Source organism: Sphaerodactylus townsendi, linkage group LG09 (genome assembly GCF_021028975.2).
Source record: "Sphaerodactylus townsendi isolate TG3544 linkage group LG09, MPM_Stown_v2.3, whole genome shotgun sequence".
NCBI classification, from domain to species: domain Eukaryota; kingdom Metazoa; phylum Chordata; class Lepidosauria; order Squamata; family Sphaerodactylidae; genus Sphaerodactylus; species Sphaerodactylus townsendi.
Window position 1 is genome coordinate 20337415 of NC_059433.1, and position 27497 is coordinate 20364911.

General features: G+C 43.0%; 1 protein-coding gene across 9 annotated transcripts in view; it reads right to left on the reverse strand.

The window, feature by feature from the left end:
- Positions 1–4135: 4135 nt before the first annotated feature.
- The window catches only part of HIVEP1 (HIVEP zinc finger 1), a 113584-nt gene continuing 90222 nt past the window's right edge, over positions 4136–27497 (reverse strand). For all 9 annotated transcript variants that reach the window (XM_048507969.1, XM_048507967.1, XM_048507968.1 and 6 more), the window contains 3 exons: positions 25511–25612; positions 7882–8384; positions 4136–5915 (listed from right to left, as the gene is read on the reverse strand). In XM_048507969.1, the coding sequence (XP_048363926.1) occupies positions 4740–5915; positions 7882–8384; positions 25511–25612 (1781 nt within the window). In that variant the 3' untranslated portion in view covers positions 4136–4739. The remainder of the gene's footprint in view (positions 5916–7881; positions 8385–25510; positions 25613–27497) is intronic.

Sequence of the window (27497 nt, forward strand, 5' to 3'; positions counted from 1 at the left end):
ATCTACTTTTCAAGTAGTTTCCAAGATCTGTACCTAGATCAGATGGGAAGTGATATGCTGGTAGTAGGTGGTTTTAAAGGCCTTGATGCTGGTGGTCAGAGAAGGCAATTCAGATTGATAAACCGGTCATCTGAATCTATTAAAGACAGCTTCAGATGTTCTGTGCAGCTTATAAATTAGTTTGGGTGAAAGGCTGTGGCTCATTGGTAGTGAATTTGCTTTGCATGAGGAAAGTCCCAGTCATCTCCTATTAGAAGGGTTGAGTTACAGGTTGTGGGAAAAACCTCCACCTGAGACCTTGGACAGCAGCTGCCAAAAAAACACTGACTTTGATAATGGTCTGATGGATTCTAAGGTAGCTTTCCAGTGTTTGGATCGAGAAGGCTGCATTGAAGTCTTTCTCCTTGATGTCTTTAGTTTTCTATTTCTAAGGAGTTTGTTTTCAACGTGGGGGGAAATTAAAATATTTTTACCTCAGCTGCGGTCTGAGCTGTTAAGTCTATTTTATCATTCCACAACTGTACCATCCATGAAGTGGAACATGTAGTAGACCCATCCTTGAGATGATGCTCAAGAAGCACTTTTGAGAATTTAGGAAGAGTTCTACATAATTGAAAGAGCACCGTGGCTAGTAGTAAGCTGCAGTTCTGCAATTCAAGCTCTGCTCATGACCCGAATTTGAGCCTGATGGAAGTCGGTATCAGGTAGCCAACTCAAGGATGACTCAACCGTCCATCCTTCCAAGATGGGTAAAATGAGGATCCTGCTGGGGTTAAAGTGTAGATGACTGGGGAAGGCAATGGCAAAACACCCTGTAAACATAGTCTGCCAAGTAAATGTCATGAGGTGACATCATACCATGTGCCAGGAATGACCTGGTGCTTGCACGGGAACTACCTTTACCTTTTACCTGCATAACTGAATATTAGCTGTGGGAGTGGTGCTTTTTCCTCCAGTCTTTGGTGCACAACAGACTGCTACAGAATTTATGATAGAGAATCCTGTCGATACTGTAGAGGATCCTTAAGATAGAGATCTTTTCCCAAGGGTTGCCTCCACAACAATGACAATGCTGACTCACTAATAATCAAGTTACATCATTCTAGAAGGAACTGGCATTTGCTCAAGAGTGTGCAAATACAATACATATATAAAATTCAATTCTGAATTGTACAGAACTGTTCCAGGTGCACAGACCTCTGCAACTTTAGTTGGAGTCGAGAGCTCTCTGGTTACAAGGTACAAATAATTCTGTTGGGCAATATTTCCTAAGTCTGGCACTGCTATAACAATAAAAGTGAAACAAAGGCAGTCAAGTACTTGTGGAAACAATTTACAGGAAAGACATACAAAACCTGGAGCAGCCCACTATATTGTGTGTGTGTGTGGAGGTGGGGGTGAAACATGTAGGAAATAAATTAAGTCCATCTCCTCCATTAAATTCACACCTCTCAAAAATGGGATAAATATTGGCACAGAGGGATGCTATAGTGTGGGTTTTTACCTCATAGCTTGGGGTTTCTGGTGTGACTCACAGGAATGAACTTCTCTGCAGTGACTCCTTCCACAAAGGTGAAAAGACACCTTTAGGTGGGGAATGCTGTCATCAAGCATATTGGGTGGCCATAGGCAAGTCCCCATCTGTCAACTTAACCTAATTTTACAGGGGTGACACTGAAACTAAACAGAGAAAGATACATGGAACATATCTTGACATAGGGCAGGAGAAAAATCTAAAAATAATTAGCAGTGTTCATGATGTTTGATTTTTGCAGGTCAGAGAACACTGTACCTGTTCCGCAAGGCAGAAAGGAATACATCTGTGTCCAGAGAGGTGTACTATTGAAGCTAAGCTCTGAAGTGATCGAATTCATACAGTAGAGTTGCAATATTTCTCTTAATGTTGCCTAGTGTCTTTTTTCAAGTCTCTGCCTAGCATCAGTGTTTTTTTCACTCGCAATATAGAGTTAGATGCATGTGAATCTTTAAGAACATAAGAACTAGCCTGCTGGATCAGACTAGAGTCCATCTAGTCCAGCACTCTGCTACTCGCAGTGGCCCACCAGGTGCCTTTGGGAGCTCACCTGCAGGATGTGAAAGCAATGGCCTTCTGCGGCTGCTGCTCCTGAGCACCTGGTCAGCTAAGGCATTTGCAATCTCAGATCAAGGAGGATCAAGATTGGTAGCCATCTTTGATTGGACCATTGTGCCAAAATGCCCAAAAGGTATCTGGCTGGCTTCAACCAGGGTTAGGGGATTTTGGGCCCTGGCTCCTATCTGGTAAACCATTCTGTCCAATGAGATTCAGTCCCTGTGGGACCTGATACAATTCTGCAGGGCCTGTAAGATGGAGCTTTCTTACCAGGCTGACAGTGAAGGCAGCTATGGTTGTACCATTGATTATGGTTTCCATCTCCTCCCTGCCCCCCTCTACAGTTGTTAGTGTCAGGGTTATTAAAGTGCATTTTATTGTAAAGCGGTTTATATCCACCATATGCGATTTTAAATTGTTGCCTAATTTTAGGATTCTTTATGTTATGTTGGAAGACACTGTGAGCCCACGAGGAGAAGGGCAACATACTAATATAATCAAAATCTGCTTTAATCAATACTTTTTTTTAGCGCTTCCATATTGTCCTGGTGGCATAGTCTAATTTCTTTCGTGTACAAAATTCAGAATCTCTAACACTGAACAATACATCCACAAGTCTCATGTAATTGGTAGTCTTGACATCAGCACTGTTTGTCTGAAAAGATGCACAAAATTGCAAATTTCTCTTCCCAGCACTTAAGGTGGTGACTACAACTTCTAAAAAGATGAAAGAAGCCAGGACCTGGGATTCAGATTTCCTGCAGCCTTCTGCCAGCCCTCGAGTCTGCCATTTTATAGTCTGTAATGAAGGTTTTGTTCTGTATCTTCTTTTCTGCTTTCAGTAGTCTTTTGTTCTGTATCTTCTGTATCTTCTTTATAACAACTCTCACGGTGTGTGAGGTATTGGTCTTCTTCTCCAGATAGCTGGATGGCTACAAATCTGCCTGGCAGTTTTGAGAAGAAGGTGCAAAGGGGGTAAATGTTCCCTACTGGCTTAAATCAGTGAATGAAATAATGCCTTTTAGTCGAAGATTCTGATGCAAGGGAAATAGCTCTTTAGAAGCAACGGAAAGAACTTCAAATAATTAGCAGTTCAATAAATTACCACAACATGGTTTTAACTTATAAACCATTAAAAAAGCTATTCGTTTCTCTCTTATCTACATTTTTAAGTTGATAAAACATGGCTTTATGCTTCCGCTTGACAGCATAAGTGAAGTAACATAAAATTAACGCTTCTTGGTTGTTTTTGAAAACATAAATAAGCTTTCTTACAATCTGCAGGTCTCAGTAAATAAAGAAGTCTGATTGTACTAAAAAGTGAGAGCTAATGGAAGAAGTCTGATTTGTTTGATTTACTCAGAATTTAATGCTCAACAGGTATTTTTTTAAAGAAAATTATATTTCTTGTAAAATTTGGAAAAGATTAGCTGGTTCGCTGTGAATGTAAAAAAACAACAAAGACTACTGAAAGCAGAAAAGAGCTATTGAACTTTTAACGAAAATCACTTTAGTAGGCAATTCATTCCAGTGTGCACCAAGAGCAGGGGTCCCCAAACTTTTTAAACAGGGGGCCAGATCACGCATGGCCAGAGCCCAGCCGGGGGCCGGACCAAGTGCCAACCGCGGGGGGGGGGGGGCGCCATCCATCTGCCCTCGACCCGCCCCTGGCTGAGCCCCCCACCCCCGCGGTCCCCTTCCAATCCGGCCCTGAAGCTCCGCCGCCTTTCTCTCTCCCCCCTTTGCCGCATTGGTACGGTCCCCTCCGGCCGCTTGGAATGAGCAGCGAGTCGCCCGCGCTTAATGCTGTTTGTAAACCTGGGGAAAAGGAGATAGAGAAGGGGGAGATCCGCTTCTGCCCAGCGGGCCGGATAAATGTCTTCCGGGGGCCTGATTTGGCCCCCGGGCCGTAGTTTGGGGACCCCTGACCAAGAGTCAAGGGTGTGTGTGTGTGAGACATAATTTTGAGGGTTTTAAGGGGAAATGTGTATCAGTAATTCTTGTTGGTCCACATCCTTCAAAAAGGCACAACTTCATCAGCGGTAAAGTCTGTAAACAAAAATTTTACTGAAATAATTCAATAACACAGATACGAGCTTCTCTTTTAAGTGTAAAGCTAATGGCATACACAAGAAAGATGAATAGACCCTTTCCCCCAAGACTAATACGGATACAATAAATATGGAGTTTTACATACTCAATCTGTACACACAAACTTTGCCCCACAGCCATAAAAATTTACATTTAACAGTGCAACATATAATTTAATCATTTTTTTCATCTGACATAAGATTTTGTTGTTTACTTACGAAACACAAGAAACTACTTAGTTTTAATATACATATAATATATATATATCATTTTGACAATCTGTACACCTTTCTAAACATAAAACTCCAAAAAAAGGCACAATTGTCTATACAACATGTACAAAAAAATGGCCGGAGCTGACAAGAAACAACAATTATTGGTCAAAAGTTCATGATTGCACAAAGATTAGTAATGAGTTTGTGTCAGAAAAAATGTGCTTTAAGTAAAAGGGAGGTTTGCAAAGAAACCCAGTAAGTGTTACTTAAAAAAAAATAAAAATAAACACACACGCCTGCACACTCACACACACACACAACCGAAGAGAAAACCGAACCCCCTAGGTTGCTATTACGAGCCTGTCTTCGTCGTCGCTGCTGTCACTAAACTCCACAGTATTCTGTCGCTCAGGCAATACTTTCCGCCTAAGTGCTTGTCTTTCTGAAGAGACAGTTTGACAGCAGGGGGAACTGGATAAAACATCAGAATTCACCTTCATGGGAGGCTCTGATACCGAAGCCCGTTCGACCCGAACAGAACTGATATTGCACTTTGGTTTTATATGACTCTCTGAGTCAGGCTTTTCTGGGTCCAGGTTATCCGAGCTATTGCGTTGCTGGTATTCGCTCGAAGAAGCAGGTTCCAACAGATTTTTAACTTTGTACCGTTGGTCGGCAGGTGCCACCTGAGGAGACTGAGCACTGGAGATCTTGCTGGGATCGTCGGCAACAAAACTCACAGGACCCCGTTCCTGGTGAGTTTCGCAGGCCTTGTTATTGGAAGCTGATGGTTCTGGGAAACCCTTCCCATCCGTGGCTATGGGGCTGACTGAAGGGATTAAAGTCGGCAGTGCTATGTTCAGAATCTGTAGACCTGGAATGTGTGTCTGAGGGCTGGGGGCGCTCTGAGAGGAAGGGTTTGCAGTCAAAACTTGTAGCCCTACTGCATTTAGGGTCAACCCCGAAGGGTGTATTTGGGGAGCGATATTGGTGTTTGTCAACCCCAAGATGTTCACCGTCTCCATGCTCAGCGATGGAAGAGACTGCAGAGGTGGTGCGCTGAGGCTCTGTAGACCTGGCACGTTAATTTGGCCAATCGGGATGCAGGGCACAACATTGTTCACTTCAGCAACACCAAGACGCTTTGCAGTGCCGGAGATCCCACAGGCTGGATCGCCAAGAGCGCTTGTAGTTCTGTGGATCACACTCACAGCGGGAATAGTCAGTTGCACGGGCCCAGCCTGAATGGGGAGAAACGTTGAGTATGTGGCCAAGCCAGCAGGTACCACATGGATCCCTCCCACGGGAATCATGCTGTAAGGGGTCTTGGCTTGTTGCTGTGAGTGCAAGGGGAGGTGGCTGAAGAGGTGGGCCTGGGGCAGGGCTGAATGGGTGGTCTGCAGCTGATGCTTCTGCTCTAAGAGCTCTGGGTAAGGTGAGGCCACTGAAGGTGCCACCATTGTGGTTTGCGTACTCCGGTCCACAGGTGGGGAAGGAAGTCTTGTACAGGTTGTGCTCTAGTGTAATACAAGAACAAACAACAGAAAAGCAACAGTAAGATTCAAAATTCTCTATATCTGTGGTGGCGAACCTTTGGCACTCCAGATGTTATGGACTACAATTCCCATCAGCCCCTGCCAGCATGGCCAATTGGAGTGCCAAAGGTTCGCCACCACTGCTCTATATTGTTTCTTTAAATAAAGGAGGCCGACACAAAAGGAGAGCCGGGTTTGTGGGCTGGATTTCGCTCTATGGGGCAGAGGCCATGAACAGTGTCTGTAGACAGATGGGGTAGCCAGTGCAAGTTTTTTCAGAACGGGAATGATATGGTCCCTCTGGAACCAACCCAATGTGGGGCTGCTGCATTTGGGACCAGCTACAGCTTTCAGGTGGTCTCCAAGGGCAGCCCCATGCAGAGCACATTTTAGTACTCTAACTTGGATGTGATCAGGGCATAGATGATCAGGAACATATCACACTTTTCAAACAACAGGCACAGTTGGTATATCAGCCAAATATGAGAAAAGGTACTACATGCCAGGAGACCTGATCTTTTCTCTTCTAAACAAAAAGCAGTTTGATGTATTGTTGAAGCCTTTTGCGGCTGGAATCAACCGGGTGTCATGGGGTTTTCTGAGCTGTGCAGCCACGGTCTGATAGATGCAGGCAAAACGTTAGGACCATAACCATGGCCACGTAGCCCGGAAAACTCACAAGATGCAAAAAGCAGTTCCTGATCAAAAAATATCCCTGATCAAAAATATCACAATAAATCAGTGGTCCTGTTCTCCAAAAATGGCTCATGTGGATAGAGACGGAGCAAGGGGAAACTGCGCCCAGGGTGCATGCGCCCTGCACCCCTGCCCTGGAATGCCCCCGCCTGGGGTGTCGCACTCCCCCATCCCTTGAGCGTCATGCCACTGCATGTGGATGGGCAGACTGTGTTGAAAATATGACCATATCATACGGAGTCCCCTGTTGCTTCTATTGGTAAATGTCAGGGATTCTTTCCACTGCAGGCAATAAGGAAATCCTGCTAGCAACCACAGGGCCATCAGGCTGGATTAAGCCTTTCCTGTTTGTACCTACATACAAATTACTATCACATATACCCTACGTATGTGGCTGCGATGAAGAATTCTACATCCATCAGAAACCGGTATGCTTCTGAAAAATAAAGGTAAAGGTCGTCTCTTGTGCAAGTATCGGGTCGTTACTGACCTATGGGGTGATATTACATCATGATGTGTTTATGGGGCTGGTTTGCCATTGCCTTAACTGGTCATCTACACGTTACCCCCAGCAAGGTGGGTACTCATTTTGGCAACCTTGGAAGGCTGAGTCAACCTTGAGCCGGCTGCCAGAAACAGACTTCCATTGGGATTGAACTTAGGTTGTGAGCAGAGCTTTGACTGCAATACTGCACCTTACCACTCTGTGCCAGGGGGCACTTAAGGACAAGAAGTTCAGTCCTCCGGTGGCTCATACGTAATGTGATGCAGAAGTTTAATCTAACCTAATCTAATTAGAGTGCAATTTATTTTTAAGCATGGGAAGCTTCACGGAAATCCTCCCAAGGCAGCGTGCTTCAGAATCACCACCACAAGAAGAAGAAGAAGAGTTTGGATTTATATCCCCCCTTTCTCTCCTGCAGGAGACTCAAAGGGGCTTACAATCTCCTTGCCCTTCCCCCCTCACAACAAACACCCTGTGAGGTAGGTGGGGCTGAGAGAGCTCCGAAGAACTGTGACTAGCCCAAGGTCCCCCAGTTGGCATGTGTTGGAGTGTACAGGCTAATTTGAATTCCCCAGATAAGCCTCCACAGCTCAGGTGGCAGTGCGGGGAATCAAACCCGGTTCCTCCAGATTAGATACACGAGCTCTTAACCTCCTACGCCACTGCTGCTCCTGACACCGAAGCATCACTCCGCGAAGAAAATGTTGGCCCCCTTCTCCCAATTCTGCAAAAATAGAATCCACTCACCTTGGAAACCGCTGTAGTAACAACAGTAGCACCAGCAGAACTTCCTAATGCTTCGTCTGCATCTGGGTAGTCCACATACATGTGATGAGACGGAGACCTGGGAACAGCCTCTGTGCTTGTTCCCCGGACTTGCGGGCAGCTGTCGCTTGCTTCGTGGGGTGCAGCTACTCCCGGGGGCCTCGAGCAGCTGCTTTCGGAGGGCACCGAACTAAGTACTGTCATCTTTGTGAGAAGTGCTTTCGGCAGGCCATCCATGGAGTCTGTGTGAATGCCAGCGAAACAATCCGTGATTCTGGTATCTTCGTCAGCACTCGAGGCCTCCTGGGAAACGTTTCTAGAGGGATGATGCTGTGGGCTGGCTGAAACCGAGGGGGTGGCAGATAACACCGATTCTGCTTGGCTGTCTTCGTCCTCATCCTCGTTGTCATTGTCATCGTCATCGGGGACGTCGGAATCCTCTGCATCAAATCCAGAGCGATCGTAGCCCGACTGCTGCTTCTCACCTAGGAAGGAAGAAAAATGATAAAAATCTAATAGCAGCAAGCCAAATCACAGAGACCATTATGAAACAATGCAGGTGTTATAAACAGAAGGCTTTTCTGCATTCTCAGTTTCCTTGCTCCTAAGTTCCTGTTTCTTTAGGGGAGGAAGGGTGGGCAGAGGTGGGATCCAGCAGGTTCTCACAGGTTCTCGAGAGTAGGTTACTAATTATTTGTGTGTGCCGAGAGGGGGTTACTAATTGGTGATTTTGCCACATGATTTTTGCCTTAGTTACACCCCTCCTCTCAGCAGTAGCGCGCAGAACTTGAAGCAGTCTAGAAGGAGGTGCACCGGCGTGCGTGGCAGCCTGCGCCTGTGTGCATTAGTTTCCCGCCCAAGGACCGGCGCAGCGGCTGCGTCCTTGCCACAGCCCCGCCCAGGAATGCCCCACCCCGGAATGCCCGGTCACGCCCCCGGCGTGCCCTGCCCAGCTCCATTGGCACTACGCCACAGTTTGAATCCCACCACCATGGGAACCTGTTACTAAAATTTTTGGATCCCACCACTGAGGGTGGGGTTCAGTTCTGCATGTGTTTTGCTCCCTCTAGTGGTCAATTTGGCATCAAATAGCTTTAAATCCAGCATAAAAACCTGCAAGTGACCAAATGGAAAACATTCTTTTTGTCATCCACAGTATCATAAGCAACATGTAATAGGATTTATGGGAAATGCTGGGCTCGAGATATGCATTTTCACTTTTTCCTAGCCGGTCTTATCCTACAACTCTTAGTTGACTCAGATTTATCTCCACCTTTTGCACCTATGCAGTCGGCATTCAGTGCACACTCAGCCCATGATTACTTTAGCCTTTTAACTCAATTTTGATGAGAAACGGCACTTCCTTCCAGACGACTGAAATTGCCTTGATATTTTAAAAACGGCACTGCAATTGGGCTCCCTTTGGAGTTGGGCAATCGAAAACCATTCCTTCATCAATGAAGCCTCACAGTGTCACCTAAATAAAAAAGACGGACGCTGCCTGGGATGCTGGAGAGCCAGTCTGAGTAGTCAATACTGACTGCAATGGAAAAACGATCTGATTCAGTATATAGCAGCTTTGTGCGCGTTCATGTGGCTGTTCCAAGCAACCGTTCACAAGTCAATCACTGCCATAATAATGGCCGTGTCAAACTGAAACAGAAATCAAGTGATGCCTTAAAGCTGGGATGTCAAACATGTGGCCCCTTGAAGGGGTTAATCTGGCAGGCTCTCAGACCTGGTAAGCCCTCTCAAGGCAGCCACCCCACCCTGCTGTGGACTCACCAGTCCAGGCACCCCCCCCCCCCCCCCGGTGCTATTCTGGGGCGGCCAAAGCAGCTACCTCCTGCCCAGGGCCCAGCCCGACCAAGTCACATTGATGTCACATCTGGCTCTCGTAACAAATGAGTTCAACACCCATCTTAAAGACTAACAAAGATTATTCCAGCCTACGCTTCCTCAGCCAAAGCTTATTTCTCCAGATGCACAAGAATAAACTTCCAAAAACTTATGCTGGAATAAACTTTATTAATTTTTCAGGTGTTGCTTGATTCCTGTTTCTCTTCATTGTTACAAGTACAGCTCAGTTTGGGGGAAAATAGCTAGAGGTAAACAATAGCAACCACTACTCAAATCTAGCTGAAAAGATGTCTGGATGTTATTCCATACAACCACGAATGGTGTGATTTATTGAGTTACAAGAAAAAAAAATCCCAATACAAATGAGTGAGTAATCCAACATGACCCCTAAATATTTTATTAACTATTAGTATCAGAAATGGTTGATTTTGAAAAGAAAAATTCTGACTATGACACTCCAATCCAGTCACCAAAGACAAAACGCAGCAAAGCTCTCATCTAGATGTAGGTGTTTTTGCTAATGTCTATAATAAGCTGTTAATAATAGTGCTGGAGGCAGCCTCAGCCTTTTCTTCCTCTTTCACTGCCAAAACATCTTTTCCAGCAGCATTTAAACGCTTCCTGTTTAACACCATCAACAAAACATTAACTGCTTCTGTTAGCAACAAATGCATTTCAGATCAAGAAATGAACTATGATTATATACCTGATATATACATATACACACACCCTGAGTACCTTTCTCACTATTTTCCATGTAGCGAGGGATGTTTTGTTAATGCTGGATTTCTTTACGAAACATTCGATCAGCTCAAGAAATTGTGCCACGCTGTTTGAGCAAGGTATCTTGAAAGCAGAAACAAAAATCGGGCAAATGGCTCCGTTTTATATCTCCGTTTAAAAGAATTAAGCTTAAAAGTGCCTGTGGAATGTTTTCAGGAGCAGGAAGTATAAAATGCAACAAGCAAGACTGATTTCAATCTCATTTGGCAAAAGAAATGGGGCAATTGTATAAAAGAAGAGAATGGCTGCAGACAGATTTATGACAGGAGGCAAATAATAATAATGTGGATTCTTTGAATTACGGGAATGTTGGGCAGCAGCATTAGACCAGCCCTATGCTTAGATTATGTACCCACAAACAAGCAGTCCGGAAGCATCTCAGATGTTATCGTCCCATATTGAATAAGTATATTACGAGCCTGTGAGCAGAATTAGGTTCAAACCTAGCATAGAAGAGAAGAGTTTGGATTTATACCCCCCTTTCTCTCCTGTAAGGAGACTCAAAGGGGCTTGCAATCTCCTTTCCCTTCCCCTCCACAACAAACACCCTGTGAGGTGGGTGGGGCTGAGAGAGCTCCGAAGAACTGTGACTAGCCCAAGGTCACCCAGCTAGCATGTGTTGGAGTGCACAAGCTAATCTGGTTCCCCAGGTAAGCCCCCACAGCTCAAGCAGCATTGTGGGGAATCAAACCCGGTTCTCCAGATTACAGTGCACCTGCTCTTAACCACTACGCCACTGCTGCTCTCCTTTTCCTTTCAGATGGGTCTGTAAGAGGAGCTGCTGATAAATTCCAAGAGAAGAAAGTCCACGAAATTGATGAGGTCTCACTAAGATTCCCTTTAGCAATAACAACTCCTTTACTAGAGATGAGGTAAATGTCCAATTCAACTGACTGCAAATAATGAGGTGGTTTTTTTAAAAAAAATCAGAGATAGGTTGCCTTCCTTATGCAAGAGACCACTACACGGATCATTTTGCTACTATTACTAATATTCACGCTGGACGCAGATTTCAACATACATATTGTGATCACAAAAGGAAATGCTCAAGATTTCACCTGCTTCTACCAGATTTATTTGTTTCCAATAAATAAATACATTTATTTCCCTCTAGGTACTTCAGCCTTTTCTTTATTGCCTCACAGGCTAACACTGACATCTGCTGGGAAAGCAGACCTTGGAAAAACCCAAAAGCTTCAGAGATGAAAAGGAACTTTGATGTTTGCCCTGAAACGTTAAGACAAGCACCGGGCTTGCTGGCTGTCAAGCTTCTTTGTTCTTCCTTCTTAAAGCGTCCAAAGAGCTGTTCAAACAACTCCCAGCTGGCAGAGAAAGGCCTCCGCAGAGACCTTCCTGGTGAAAATCAACTTAGGCGCTGCTAGAGAGGAGCAGCCAGTAACTGGTAGGGATTTCTCCACAGAAGCACCTCAGCGGGGAAGTCAGCGTGCGCCAGCTGATGCTGCTGTCTGAAACAGTTAGCACCGTTAGCTTTCTAACCCCTTTCATATCTCACATGTATTTAGCTTTGTTTTTCTGCTGTCAAGTCACAGCGGGCTTTTGGCAACCCTGTAGGGTTTTCAAGGCAAAGAGACATTCGAAGGTGGTTTGCCATTGCCTGCCTCTGCACCCTGACCCTGGTATTCCTTGGAGGACTCCCACCCAACTACTTGCAGGGGCTGAGGCTGAGTGTGTATGACTGGCCCACGGTCACCCCCATGGCAAAAGTGGGCATCTGACCTTGAGTCTCCCAGGTCCTACCTAGGCCAACACCTTTAGCCACTAGACCCTGCTGTCTCTCTGCATTTAGTTCAGATACACTTGTTTCATTGCTGCCTTTCTGACTATTTCAATTGTCCACTGATTTAATCATGATCTAGAGTTAAGTTTTCATTTCAGATTCATCATCATCATCATCATCATCATCATCATCATCATCATCATCATCATCATCATCATCATAATAATAATAATAATAATAATTTATTATTATTATACAAAACAGTTATACACAGCAAACAAGATCAATATGCTGGATTGTATAATAATAATAATAATAAATTATTATTATTATTATTATTATTATTGTTATTATTATTATTATTATTATGAATCTGAAATGAAAACTTAACTCTAGATCATGATTAAATCAGTGGACAATTGAAATAGTCAGAAATAGTCAGAAAGGCAGCAATGAAACAAGTGTATCTGAACTAAATGCAGAGAGACAGCAGGGTCTAGTGGCTAAAGGTGTTGGCCTAGGCAGGACCTGGGAGACTCAAGGTCAGATGCCCACTTTTGCCATGGGGGTGACCGTGGGCCAGTCATACACACTGTTGATGTTGCAATTCCTGGTGACAGAAGGATTGATGAGAAGCAACTGGAAAAACTTACACGATACAAGGATTTAAGGATTGAACTACAAAGACTCTGGCACAAACCAGTAAAGGTGGTCCCAGTGGTGATTGGCACACTGGGTGCAGTGCCTAAAGATCTTGAACAGCACTTAAAAACAATTGGCGCTGACAAAATCACCATATGTCAGCTGCAAAAGGCTACCCTACTCGGCTCTGCACGCATTATTCGCCGATACATCACACAGTCCTAGATGCTTGGGAAGTGTCCGACGTGTGATGTAATACAAAATCCAGCATATTATTATTATTATTATTATTATTATTATTATTATTATTATTATTATTATTATTATTATTATTATTATTATTAAAATTTAGTATACCGCCCTATCCCCGAAGGGCTCAGGGCGGTGTACAGATAAAACATCAGCTAAAAACATACATATAATTAAAACAGCAATATCTTAAAACATCGCCCGCGCCCTTACGAAACCCTCCTAATGTGAAATAATGGGTCCTGATGGTATTAGGGCCCTTGGGGGTAAAGAGGAGGGAGCAGGGGCAATATTTTTTAGCAATATAGTTATATTGTTTAGCAATATAGTAATGCAGAGGGAATCAATATTCATATGACTTTTTTTTCAGAGTGGGGCCCAACAGAAGAAGAAGAGGAGGAGGGGGAGGTTGGATTTATATCCCCCCCTTTCTCTCCTGTAAGGAGACTCAAAGGGGCTTACAATCTCCTTTCCCTTCCCCCCAAACAAACCTTGTGAGGTGGGTGGGGTTAGAGAGCTCTGAAGAACTGTGACTAACCCAAGGTCACCCAGCTGGCATGTGTTGGATTGCACAAGCTAATCTGATTCACCAGATAAAGTGGCAGAACGGGAACCCAGTTCCTCAGATTAGAGTGTACCTGCTCAACACCACGCTGGCTCTCCAGAGAGGCTTTTATGAGCCAGAAGTTGGTTTAAAAGAAACAAAACCCTAACAAAACATGCCACCAAAATCTTTTCACCAGGACTACTGATGTTGCCCATCACTGCCTATCTGCAACCTCCTTGAGTCCTCTTCAAGTTCTCCCTGCCCCTATGCTACCACTGGCCTTCCAAAATCATCTTCTTGGCCAGAACAGCTGCAGATAAGATCCCCATTAGCCAAGCTTCCACATGCCATTTCATATCCTTCCCCCTTACTCAAAAAACTACATTACACACCTTTGACACTTCTTCATCTGTGCTGTCAATGTCATCAGCTCACGGGAAATAGATAAAGAAGCCTAGAGAGGCAACAGTTTTTGGAAGATCATCCCTTTTCTCTTGCCTTGCTTCCTAGCCCTAAGAAAAGGTTCCATAACCTGTCAGGAGGGTGATGTACACTGGCATTTTGCCTGAAAATCTTCCAAAGAAGCTTAATGCACTACGCTGGCACTTATTAACAGATGCAAGGGTAATAGTTGCATCCCATTGGAAAATTGAAAGAGATCTTAACGCAGAACTCTGGGAAGATAAAGTTAGAGAATATGCCACAGTGGCCAAATTAACAAATCTTATAAACAGACGATCAAAACAAGAGTTTGATGAGAAATGGGAACTGTACTTTGTACATGAGGCTGAATCAATTATGATGTACTACTACTACTACTACTACTGCTACTACTACTACTACTACTACTAATAATAATAATTCCTAGGCTTCTGGGTGAGGCTTGAATTGTAATGAAGGCCAACAACCAGCTAAAGATCTGGCAGCTGTGAAATCTACAACAACAACAACAACAACAACAATGAGTATATTTGTTATTGATTAAGATATAACTGCTTAATAAATGCTTATTGCTGTTTGGGAACTACAGGTAAGAAGGTAACGAATCTTAAAACTATGTAATGTTCTCCCTGAATGATATTAAGTGTTGTAATTTAAAGATCCAATGTACATTGACAGAAGCCTTTATTGGCATTATAAATTACAATATTACAATAGTAAAAACAAAAAAGGAATGTTTATCTATTAACTGAACCCATTAAAACACATTAAAATATACATTAAATAAAAGATCCAATGTGTTAGAGTTAATATATATATAGTTTATGGGTAACTGTTATGTATTTCCTTTTTTCTCTGTCTATATTTGCTTCTCTGTTTTTGAATTATATCTGAGAAAATTAATAAAAATATTTTTTAAAAGGAGGGTGCTGTAAACCACAGTTGGGATTCCTAAAGGGCCCCATGAGCCGTCTGGCTCTTAAGTTTGAAAGCCCTGTCCTAAAACACATTTGTAAAGAAATAAGCTTCATTAGATATTAGGATATGAGCCATTTAGAAGGGAGGAGGTTTCACAGAAACAAACAGGACTTTCTTCCAAATAAACGTACTTTCCACTGGAGCGCTGATCACCTAATTAAGAGGAATTTACAATCAAAACTACAGCCAACGCACTGAAAAACGATATCCTCAAGTTGCACTATGTCACTCTAAATGCTTCACCTGGTCTGACAGCTTCGTTAAGAAGCCGGCATTCCAAACATTGTAGACCTGCATCTTCAGTGGAAAAGGGCATTTCTCAGATCAGGAGATGAAAGATGCAGCGGGTGTTTGGGAACATAAAAGGTGAAACTAAGCGGTTTTCGCTAATGCCCAAATGATGGCCAGCGCAAACAAAGAGCGCTGCCACAACCCACCTAAGCCTCTTGATGCAAATCCTCCATTTATCTGGGGAGAGGTCTGAAGAAGAAACTAATGGATGTTGTACAGCCGCTGTGTTAAGCGTTCTAAGATCAGGAAGAGCTGTTCTCATAAATATACTGACCCTGCTTGTCCCAGCCAAAGACAATCCTGTGTGGACTGAAGGAAGGGAAGTGATGAATAGATTGATCCTGGGTTAGGGTGCTCTTCACGAATATGTGGATGTTTTGTGGCCACCCAGCTGTCAATCTGAGGAATGACCATCCCAAGGCAGCTTCCTGTCTTCTAAGAGTACCCATTGGTAAACCACACTGCAGGAATTCCAGGACTGAAGAATTCAAGGGATCTATCTGTTTCCTCCTGAACCACCTGATGTACACCTTCCCATTTTTTTAAAGCTTGTAATTTAATTCTGTCATTGCGCAGTTCTGTTTTTAAATGCTCATTCAGTTCCTTCCAAATTTCAAAAGCATCAGCATTAAAACAACTATTTTTCTGTATTTGGTTTAAAGCTTCGAAATGGGTGTCAGGATTCTCAGTATATCTTAACCATTTCTCTTAAGCCCAAGGTTGAGGATTTTGACTGTAACAGTGCCATCTATTTTCTCTGTTTTGTTCACAAACTGTCATCAGAATAAGACTTTCAGAGCTGCAGCAGCAAAATGATTGTTACAGAAGTATTTCACAATTTCAGCGACTTTTGTCTTTATTTCTGAGACACTGAAGTCTTTGGTTAGGAGGTGAAGCAAATGAGCACTGCAACCACATTATTTGCTTTGTATTCTCTTCATGCTCTTCCAAATTCCTTCTCATCTTGAATACTTTTCCAGCATTGTCTGTCTCTAAATTGCATACTAGACATTTGAATTTTTGTTCAAATTTTATTACAGCTTTTGCCGCTACTTGTAAGTATTCTGCTGTATGTGCATTTCCTAATGCCGCGGTGGCGAACCTTTGGCACTCCAGATGTTATGGACTACAATTCCCATCAGCCCTTGCCAGCATGGCCAATTGGCATGGGCTGATGGGAATTGTAGTCCATAACATCTGGAGTGCCAAAGGTTCGCCACCACGGCGCCTAATGTATCAATTGTTTCTGCAAGAAAGCCATTCCATTCTTCTGTTGTTACACAAGCATATACAATAGGATCATTGTGGACATACTCCAACCATCAAAACTTAGGTTAACAATTTTACCCTCTAGACCTGTTGCACTTTGCTCTTCTTCACTATCACACACTTTGTCCAGTAGATTTCCTGCAACGTCGGCTCTGCTGGGTGGACTCAGAGATCTGCCTCTGCCTTATGTATTTCAGTCTCAATGACTGAACCATATTAATGAAGTGTGGGTTTTCAATCTGACGGAAAGAAGAGTTTGTCGCATAAACAGACTGGGCAATTATTCATTAATTAGATCTTTTCCTAATCTGATGGTTTTTATCACAGACTTATCTATGGCGGTTCCTGGATGGTTGGATTTTTTCCTCTCTTTTAGGTGACATACTATGGATATGAGATGTATTTGATGTGACTGAAACACTATCTTGGACAGATCTCTGAAACAATGGGATGGTGATCTCAAAGGTGGATAGTTTCCAGAATCCTTTAGGTTGATGATGGGATTCCTCTAAACCTCAGGTGTCAAACTCGTGGCCCTCCAGGTGTTGTGGACTACAGTTCCCATCATCCTCTGCCAGCATCATGCTGGCAGTGGAGGATGGGAACTATAGTCCATAACATCTGGAGGGCCACGGTTTGACACCTATGCTCTAAACAAAACAGTCAATGTTGTTATTTTAATATTGATGCCTTTCGGGGACGGGGCGGGATAGAAATTTGAAACATAAATAAATAAATAAAAAATAAATGCCATTTCAGCTTGTTTAGTATTACTCGCTGTAGTCACTGCCACTCAGTACTGTGCCAAAAAGGAATATTTGCTGGTTTCTTCATAACAACTGTATCAAAATGCCAGTAACATGCTGTAATAATAGAAGAAGAAGAAGAAGAAGAAGAAGAAGAAGAAGAAGAAGAAGAAGAAGAAGAAGAAGAAGAAGAAGAAGAAGAAGAAGAAGAAGAGGAGGAGGAGGAGGAGGAGGAGGAGGAGGAGTTTGGATTTATATCCCCCCTTTCTCTCCTGCAGGAGACTCAAAGGGTCTTACAATCTCCCTACCCTTCCCCCCTCACAACAAACACCCTGTGAGGTGGGTGGGGCTGAGAGAGCTCCCAGAAGCTGTGACTAGCCCAAGGTCACCCAGCTGGCATGTGTGGGAGTGCACAGGCTAATGAGGAGGCTCAGAGACTGGGTGCTGCCCCCTGTGGCAGTCCAAGGGGATGGGGCGGTCTATAAATCTGAAAAATAAATAAATAAATAAATCTGAATTCCCCAGATAAGCCTCCACAGCTCAGGCGGCAGAGCTGGGAATCAAACCCGGTTCCTCCAGATTAGATACACGAGCTCTTAACCTCCTATGCCACTGCTGCTCAAATATGACTGTGTAGGTGGGATGGGGGCCAGCGTGCTGCCACGGCAACACCAGCACCGAGGAGGCTCAGAGACTGGGTGCTGCCCCCTGTGGCAGTCCAAGTTGGTAAGGAGTCAGCAACGTTCAAACACAGATGAGACAGACTAGGAAGCAGAGTCAAGCAAGCCCGATAGTCAAATGCCAAGGAGGGGGATTGTCAAATACCAGGAGGGAGTAGCAGAAAATCAACCTCATTACAGGCCGATCTGAAGTCAAAGCAGAGTCTGGAGACAGAGCAGGGGAGTGTAGGCCACATCAGAGAAACAGCCTGCTGCATCCACGGCTGTGGCTTTCACTGCAACTCATTATATTCATCTGGGGCTGCTTGGTTGGGAAGGCTGCTGTCAGGACGGTGTCGGGCCTACAACCATGCTGAGTGTCTTCTCTCCTTCAAAGCCAATCTCAGCTTCTGCCTGCGATGCTGCATCATGTCTGGAGAATCAGAAGTGCTGGCATCTTGCCTGGTACTCCTAATAAGCTCTGAGCTGGGAACCTGTAAATCTTCCTCCCCTGTTGACATAGTTGGTTTGCCTCTGTGAGACTTGACTAAGTCTTCACCTGACAAACTCTCAGGCTCAGCGAAGGTGAGGGGGGAGGGGGCATGACAATGACAATTCCTCAAGGCAGTCTTTAAGAAAGATGATGAAATCTGGATGTTTACCAACCTGAAGATCCTGCCTCTTCAGACATCTTGCTTTTGAAGAAGAGAAGAAGAAGAGTTTGGATTTATATCCCCCCTTTCTCTCCTGCAGGAGACTCAAAGGGGCTGACAATCTCCTTGCTCCTTGCCCCTCACAACAAACACCCTGTGAGGTAGGTGGGGCTGAGAGAGCTCCGAGAAGCTGTGACTAGCCCAAGGTCACCCAGCTGGCATGTGTGGGAGTGTACAGGCTAATCTGAATTCCCCCAGATAAGGCTCCACAGCTCAGGCAGCAGAGCTGGGAATCAAACCCGGTTCCTCCAGATTAGATACATGAGCTCTTAACCTCCTACGCCACTGCTGCTCCACTGTTTTTGCTGTTTTTACCTAAGCACTTGTCATGATGTTCTTTCATTTGCTCCAGTGTTTGGATTTTGCCTGGCTGCCTTACCCATAGCTAGAGGAACTTCATTAAAATATTCCCAAACTGGGTCTGTTTTATGGCCTGCTGTCATTTTAAGGAGAGCCATATGATCAACCTCGGGATATACACACAAAGATCCCAGATTTATGGAGTATTAGGCTTAAAAGGTTTCACTTTCATTTTTACTGCTTGTCCCTCCCTCCACACCCTGAGCTCCTTGTGCAGATCTATAAACTTAGCACCTAAGAGGTTAGGAGTTGATTATGTGTACATAGATTTGCAAAGGAACAATTGGGCAAAGGTCTTTTTCTCAACCTTGTATGTTTATTTTATAAATTTTTTGCTGTGAAAAAGAAGCATGTCATCTCTGCAGCCACAAATCCACAGATTTGAGAAGTGCAAAACCAATCATCTGTGATAATATCTTCCAGAAAGAAAAATTGCCCAAAACAATCTTACAGAAACCTCTGGAAGAGTATGACATTGTGAATAGACTAATGGAATTCATTTACCAAAAAGTTTAAACATTGCACGAACATGCAGCCTCATGCTACATAATTAAAAAACTAATCCTTATTTCACGATGAATAACTTCTGGATTATAATGTATTTTAAACAGAAAACTATCTGTAGATAAGATTTTTCCTCAAAATAACGTTCCATTTAAATTAAAAAACCAGATTTTTTATTTTTTAAAAATACGGATTTTTACCTATTCTGCTTTGCAATCAGTACTGCAAAATAAAACTGGCTGAGTGAAACTGTTGAAAGGTAATAAAACAACATTCCCAAATATTTTACTCTTCGTATTCAGTTGGAATTGCAACACCAGATGAATTCTGACGCCTATTATGGACAAACCACCATTCTGTCATGAAATGAATACTGATTGCTGCCATTCTTCATTCTTTCTTTAATTCTGACCTCATGCCAAGTGTGATTGAAGGTTTCTAGGTTTAACAAGCCCTGAATTCCAACTCTCCATGTCACCTGAATGCAGGTGAAGTAAATTTGAGCTTATTTCCTTCCCACAAAATGTAATTCTGAACTGCAATTAAACCGAGGTTTAGGATCCCAGTTTATAAGAAGGAAACAAACTCCAGTTTTCCCAAGTGCCTGCATGTGGATGTCACAGTGAACTGGACCTTCATTCAAGACCACTCATACCTTGAAACCTTCCATCATAGTCTGCAACCCAAGGCAGGAGTGAGCAAAACACATACACTTGACAACATGGACAAGTGACAAATATAGCCACTGTGCTTAAATAGTGAGAACACACATGACAAAGTACTATTACTACACTTGGGAAAAAGAATGCCCGGCAACAGATCTCTGTTCTTACAGGACCCAGTCCCAGCTCTGCACTCCTCCTTCACTCCCCCATCCATTTACTCGGCCTGCTATTACTACTGCCTTAGAGGTGCTGCCTATCAAAATGAAGGATCCATCTACAAAGACTGCTGTTTTCAAATAACAGAGATTGCTGTTGCCCTTTCATTTCAATCGGTAAGAACTAATTCAATTTTCTTTATTAAAAAAGTAAAGTTATGGAGTCTTATCGACTTAAGGCAACCAAGTCACTTCCCTCACATCTTACAAAATTGGATTCATTTACTCTGCTCTTAGGTACCGGCTATGAGAAAGTACATTAACCTTTTACCTTTTCTGCTTCTTTCAATAAACTTAACCATGTTTGTCTTTTCAGCCCCCGCACAATCTGATCAATTATTTAACATATCAGAAAAAATTTCCAAAGGAGAAACATGCCACCCAAGAGCAGAGGTGAAGAAAACAGTATATGACTATGCTATTAATTCATTATTAAGTTAAAATAAATGTAATCTTAAGAGCCATCATTTATTAGAATCTAGCCTCCGCACAACAAACATTTATCTAATTCTAAACATTGTTTCGGCGTTTACATCAGAAACAGCTACGCGATGGGCCCACTGGGGAACTGGATACATTGGGAATTGAGACCTCCTCCTCATTTACAGAAAAAAGCTGAAAAGCGTAGGAAAGCAGTATCTAAGACAGCCATTCTCAACCAGGGTACTGTGGTACCCTGGGGTGCTTATCGAAGCGCATGTCCCAGGGGGACCGCGGCAACACTACCGCCCCCCCTCATTTTTGTGGTGTCTCCCACCGGTGCCAGCAAGGACATGGAGGCTGGCCCATGGGAGCCAACCTACCCACAAGGTCAGCCGCCCGCCCGCCACCACCCCCCCGGTAGCTTCCCTTCACCCTGGGGAGAGCGTGGGGGGTGTAATGGTAACCAAGCAGAGAACTGCAATGGGAGGAAGGAGTGGAGGAGGTGAGTAGCAGGGAGGTACCGTGAGATATGAAGAGTGAGGTCAAGGGTACCCTGACCTTGAAAAGGTTGGGAAACACTGATCTAAGACCATAAAAAACTAAGAAATTATGTTTAGATACACACACAGACCACCTGACCAACATTTCGAGTGGGTTCTAGCAATCCAAAATGGTGCCTAACTAGCAGTGAATCACGTGGTAAGTCAGAGGAAATATTCCAGTTCTAAACACTGAAGCCAGTGGTGTGTGGCGGTTAAAGCGTTATGCTATGGGAAACCCAGATTTACGTCCTCACTCTGCCATGGAAACTTGTTAAGTGACCTTGGTCTTGCGTCATCACTCTTAGTCTTGACCCTGGCAAGTATTTGGATGGGGGACCTCTAAGGAATACCAGGGTGATGACACAAAGGCAGGTAGTAACAGACCACTTCTGAATGTATCTTGCCTTGAAAACCCTATGGGGTGTCAGGACCATGCCTCTCAGTGATTAGATGTCTTGCTGTGTAAGAATTGCAAATGTTTTCCTGTGAATGCTTTCCTGTTTCCCTCTTCTCCTCCTGGCAACCTCCTGGCACCAGCTCATCTGCAAGAAGGTGCGAACGGTTCCCAGATTCTTTGAAGCTCTGTAGTGCAAATGTTGTAGAAACTGTAAGGGACATTTGGTGTGGGGCGAAACGGGGGGGGGGGGGTTTAAAGTATATAGTTCTTGGATCTAAGCTCTCTAGCTTAGATCCAGCTTTCTATTGTTACTCTACGCGTTGTTAGAAATAAACTGCTTTAGGACTTTCCTATGATCTCTGTTATTTCCACATTCGAGAGTCTGACATGGGGTTCCCATAAGTCAGCAGTGACTTGAAAGCAACAAAACATGGAGCTTCACTGAATGGGGAAGTGGTGCCCTTAAATGGAGAGGACTGGGAGCCAGTGATAGACTTGTCGGGATACAGCTGCAGCATTGTGCAGATGAGGCACCCCAGTAATACCACGTGAAGATTAAAGGCTGGGACATTCTCCCCTCAAACCTCAGCTCCATCATCTGGCCAGCAGGGAGTGAACAACCCAAACAGGTGGGTGGATTAAACGAGGTGGGTGTAGGACAGTGGTTCTCAACCTGGGGGACGCGACCCCTTTGGGGGTCAAATGACCCTTTCACGGGGTCGCCTAAACCCATCGGAAAACTGTCTTTTTATATTTTATATATACCGATTTTATGGTTGGGGGCCACCACAACATGAGGAACTGTATTAAAGGGTCATGGCATTGGGAAGGTTGAGAACCACTGGTGTAGGAGAACCAAGAGAATTAGGTTGGGGAAAAGAGTGGAATGAGAACAACGGGGAGGGGCAAACAAAGGAAAGCAAAGACCACTAGGGTGCAAGGTGACCTAAAAACCTTTATACAATAGTTGGGCCAATAAGAGTTAGGTACCAATTATTCATTTGCAATTTTACTAATTACATTACAAAACATAAAAATATCAAATAACTGGAAATCCCAATAGACTTTTTGCTCAAAACAGAAAAAAATGAACTGATGATCTGTGGATCTGAGGACTAGGAGAATAAAAAAAGGGACATAACAGAGAAAACTGTGAATCCGATTTAATAAGTAATGATAAGTAACAATTAAATTGAAGTATAATTTCATTGTAACACGGAAGCAGAGGGTAAATTTTTAACTATGTTTATATGTGGCACAGAAGAAATCAAGAGACCTTCCTTTTCCGCCTACATTAGAGGGATTTTTGTGTATATTCTTAGTTGTTGTTTGTTGGCTTGTTGTCTAAAATATTTTAATAAAAACTAATTTTTAAAAATGCAAAGATTACCATGTATATTCATACATGACTATCACGGTCTTTTTGGTGGGGAGGGGTGAAAGAATTACAAAGTCCTGTCCAATGAAACCAGATCATCACCTTTTTTAAGGACAGTCAATCTGATAACGATATAACTTTCTTTATACTTTATAATCTATTTCCCAATGTTGTGAACATGCAGTTCTCGCTGCTGTTATCAAATGCACAATGATATTGTGTTGCTGGGTTTTTCTGAACCACGGATACACAGCTTATCAAAATAATGTTTGGCAAACAGGGACTTGCTATGTTCAAAACCTTTTTTTCATACACTCCACCGACAATCAATATTTTTCTCCCTTTGTACCCAGTCACCATGTTCCAATGACAGTACCAACAGGAGTTATTACAGTTTCCACAAACTTTTCACAATTTGTTTTTTTGTGTTAAGTAACACTGGTGCAGCATCTTCAATAGATTTTCTGTATTAGATTTTCTCAACAGATTTTCTCTTACAACAGAGAGGCTCATTCTGCACATGCAGAATAATGCACTTTCAAACTACTTTCAGTGCTCTTTGAAGCTGTGCGGAATAGCAAAATCCACTTGCAAACAGTTGTGCAAGTGGCTTGAAAATGCATTATTTTGCATGTGCGGAAGGGGCCAGAGATAGAAAATTTAAGACCTTGGGTATTTATAAAAGTCCATCAATCTTCTGAAATTGGATGGCCTAAAACTTTCTCCCATCTAAGACGGAAAGAGTATTTCACATTATAGTTAACATTTAGGACCTGTAGAATTATATAAATTTTGAAAAGCATTATGTTCACGATCCTGCAAAACAATTCTTCAAATGTTGTTAAGTTTCTAATTTATTTAATCACTGCTGATTAGGGGTACCATATCAGAGACTAATACGTTCTCATTATCAATGAAATGCCTTATATGTATCTTTGCCAAATGATTTCCGCTTTATCAATGGTTTAAACCAGGGGTAGGGAACCTGCAGCTCTCCAGATGTTCAGGAACTACAATTCCCATCAGCCCCTAGACAAAGGCTGATGGGAATTGTAGTTCCTGAACATCTGGAAAACCGCAGGTTCCCTACCCCTGGTTTAAACCCAACGTTTTGTATTCTAGTAACTGCAGAAGTGGAGAAGCCGTAGGTGATAATTTCTTCTTATATTTGTTCCAAATTTTAATAAACCATTTATAATCCAATTATTGGTTGTTGTGGGCTTTCCAGGCTGTGTGGCCGTGGTCTGGTAGATCTTGTTCCTAACATGTCACCTGCATCTGTGGCTGGCATCTTCATGAAGATGCCAGCCACAGATGCAGGCGAAACATTAGGAACCAGTTGAGTCTGGCTGTGAAAGCCTTCAACAATACCCTGAAATCCAATTATTGCTTTTGTACACCTTTTTCCTACCAGTTTTCTGCAACCACAAAAAGATATTCAACAGCATTTTCACATAGGAGTGTTCTATAGCTAAATCTGTAGAGTCACAATTCCGGCTAAACCATTTTGTAAGTCAAATTCTGTCAGTCAAATTGCCTCTTAGCCTAATTCTGGAAGTGAACTGAGCTGGACAAAATATGTTGAAAGAAATGCAGCACAGCGAGACAAGGATCCTGCAGTTGTGCGGAAACTCCCCTGGAGCCTGTGTGTACCATCTTTGTTTAAAAGTGGACCCACCCAAATGCTGCTTTAGAGGATTTTTTTCTGCAGCTGCTTCCATGTTACAGAACAGCCTTCTAGAGGAAGTTAGTATCTCTTTCCTGCAATTTCAGAGGGCTTGCAAACCAGAACTCTTTAGAAAAGCCTTTGGCTCTTCAAGATGCTTGCTTTCTGGAATGTATTCAAAGAGAGCAAGTCTCTGTTGGAGGTGTATTTTTAAAGCTTTTTTTTCCTCGTGGTGATTTTAGTGTTTTCAGAATGAAATTTTTGTACTGTTTTTATTGTTACAATTTTCCTTGGGTTTCTAGTAATCTGTGAAAAAAGCAGCCTTATAAATGTTCTAACTAAATTAATAAACTATAAAGGCAAGAGAAAATGGAAAATATATAAGACCACTTATATATGCACATGTGCATATGCACTCTCATTTAAACTGGTCCATTCTGTGAGAGTAGCCAAAAAACATGGGTCTAGAAGAACAAGCAAAATATGAAGAATATAAAAGTAAAGACAAACAGTGCATCCCCAAAACATGTTTTTAAAATCTTTACCGCATTCTTCTACATCTTGGTCATCTAGTAATCCTACGGAAACACCCAGATCCATACATTTCTTGCTATGTGCCTTGGACTTCATATGCTTTGTCAAGTTTCCTTAAGAAAACAAAGAAACAAAGAATGATTAAACATGTATGTACAGCTACAAAGGGCCATGATGGTCAACAAGCTAATCTCTACAGCCAGCCACAGTTTGCAACAATTTACTGTGTTTTCATGGATATATCCTTAATTGGTAAGAGGATGTGAATCGAACCGATATAGTAGAAAATTCCACTTCTCTTGGGAGATACAGTAGATACCAGTGACATAGGTATAGATTTTTTATGGGGTGGGTTCAGGGGCGGAGCCATTTCCCCACCCGCCCCCGGGGGTGTGGCCATGCCTCCCCAAGCCTGGCCCCCGGCAGCTCTCCGAGGCCAGGGACGGCAGACTCCCCTGCCCTCCCCCACCAGCTGGGCTCCCATCCAGCAGCCGGCAGTCCCTTCTGCCCTCCCCTCCGGGCACAGGCGTAGCTAGAGAAAATGGAGCCTTGTGCAAAATCTTGCCCCCCCTCCCCCCCCCATGGGCAGCCGCTGTGATGCTGGAATCCACCTCTAAACAGCATCACTTTCAATTGTGTTTAAACTAGGGTGCCCAGATTCTCCTTTTAAATCCACCTTAAAGGGAGAATCCGGGGTCCCCAGTTCAAACAACATTGAAAATGATGCTGTTTTGGGGTGGATTATCCCCCACCCTGAAACAGCATCACTTTCAATGTTTAAACTGGGGACCTCAGATTCTCCCTTTAAGGTGGACACAAAAAAGTACAAAAAGAAAAACACAAACAGGGGGCGGAGCTTCAAACGTGTAATGGCGGGGGTTTGAACCTGGAAAGTCCTTGGTAGCTCCCCTGAATGGTTTTATACATTTGATGTCGGGTTAAGTTAATGCAGTATTGTGCTGGAATTCAGTAAATGACATTTGCCTCCCGGGATTCCAACATCAATTTTATTAGTCTACAAACATAAGCAAAGCAAGATTGGCCTCCGCCAGAATTCAACAGGAACGCAGAACAACTAATATTGCTTTCTGCGTCATTCCTTCTATAAAACATTTTCATTACATTGCCTGTAACTAATAATGCGATAATTGTAAGAGCAAATCTTGCAGGAATGCAGGCTTCCTTATACTGGGTAGAATGCACAGTTTATTATATTACGCTGTATTTGGATACTGTAAGACACAGTCGAAAGCAATATGAAATATGGAAATATTACTGTTGCGGTGAAGAAAATTTAACTATGTACAGATGTTGATATGAATGACATCCTGACAAGGTTTTCTCACATAACTGTTTATTTCTGAATAGTTTAATATTCAGGCTCAGGGTAGGACATAAGATATAAGAAAGGAAAGGGTCCCACACTCATCATTCAGCAAAATGTGTCCAAGGGGGCATTTTTATAAAATGATTAGGATTGACGTTTTACTGTCTGGAAAAAAAGTAGGCAATTTTACAGCATTGTTTACTGCATATATTATAACGTTTTATTGCATTACTTCAAAATTTTGTAATCTGCCTTTCGTCTCAGTAAGAAAGAAGGACTATAAATGAAGTGAGACTAATAAATACATTGGAATGCTTTTGACATTTTAAAGCCATCTTTCCACCCAACTGTTTTTTTAATCTTGTTCAAATGTTTTTACTGCTTGCTGCCACGAGACCTTTGAATTTTTTAACACAGACGAAAAGAGAACTAATTATTGAGAAACTTCTCAGACATGACTGGGACCTTTTGATTAAAGATGGATGAAGGAGAGAGTCTCCCCTTTATGATTGAATGAAATACTCTGTTGAATTTATTATTATTATTATTGTTGTTGTTGTTAGTTGTTGTTGTGGTAGATTTCACAGCTGCCAGATCTTTAGCTAGTTGTTGGCCTTCATTACAATTTGAGCCTCACCCAGAGGCCTAGGAAGTTGTAATGTATCGGTGTA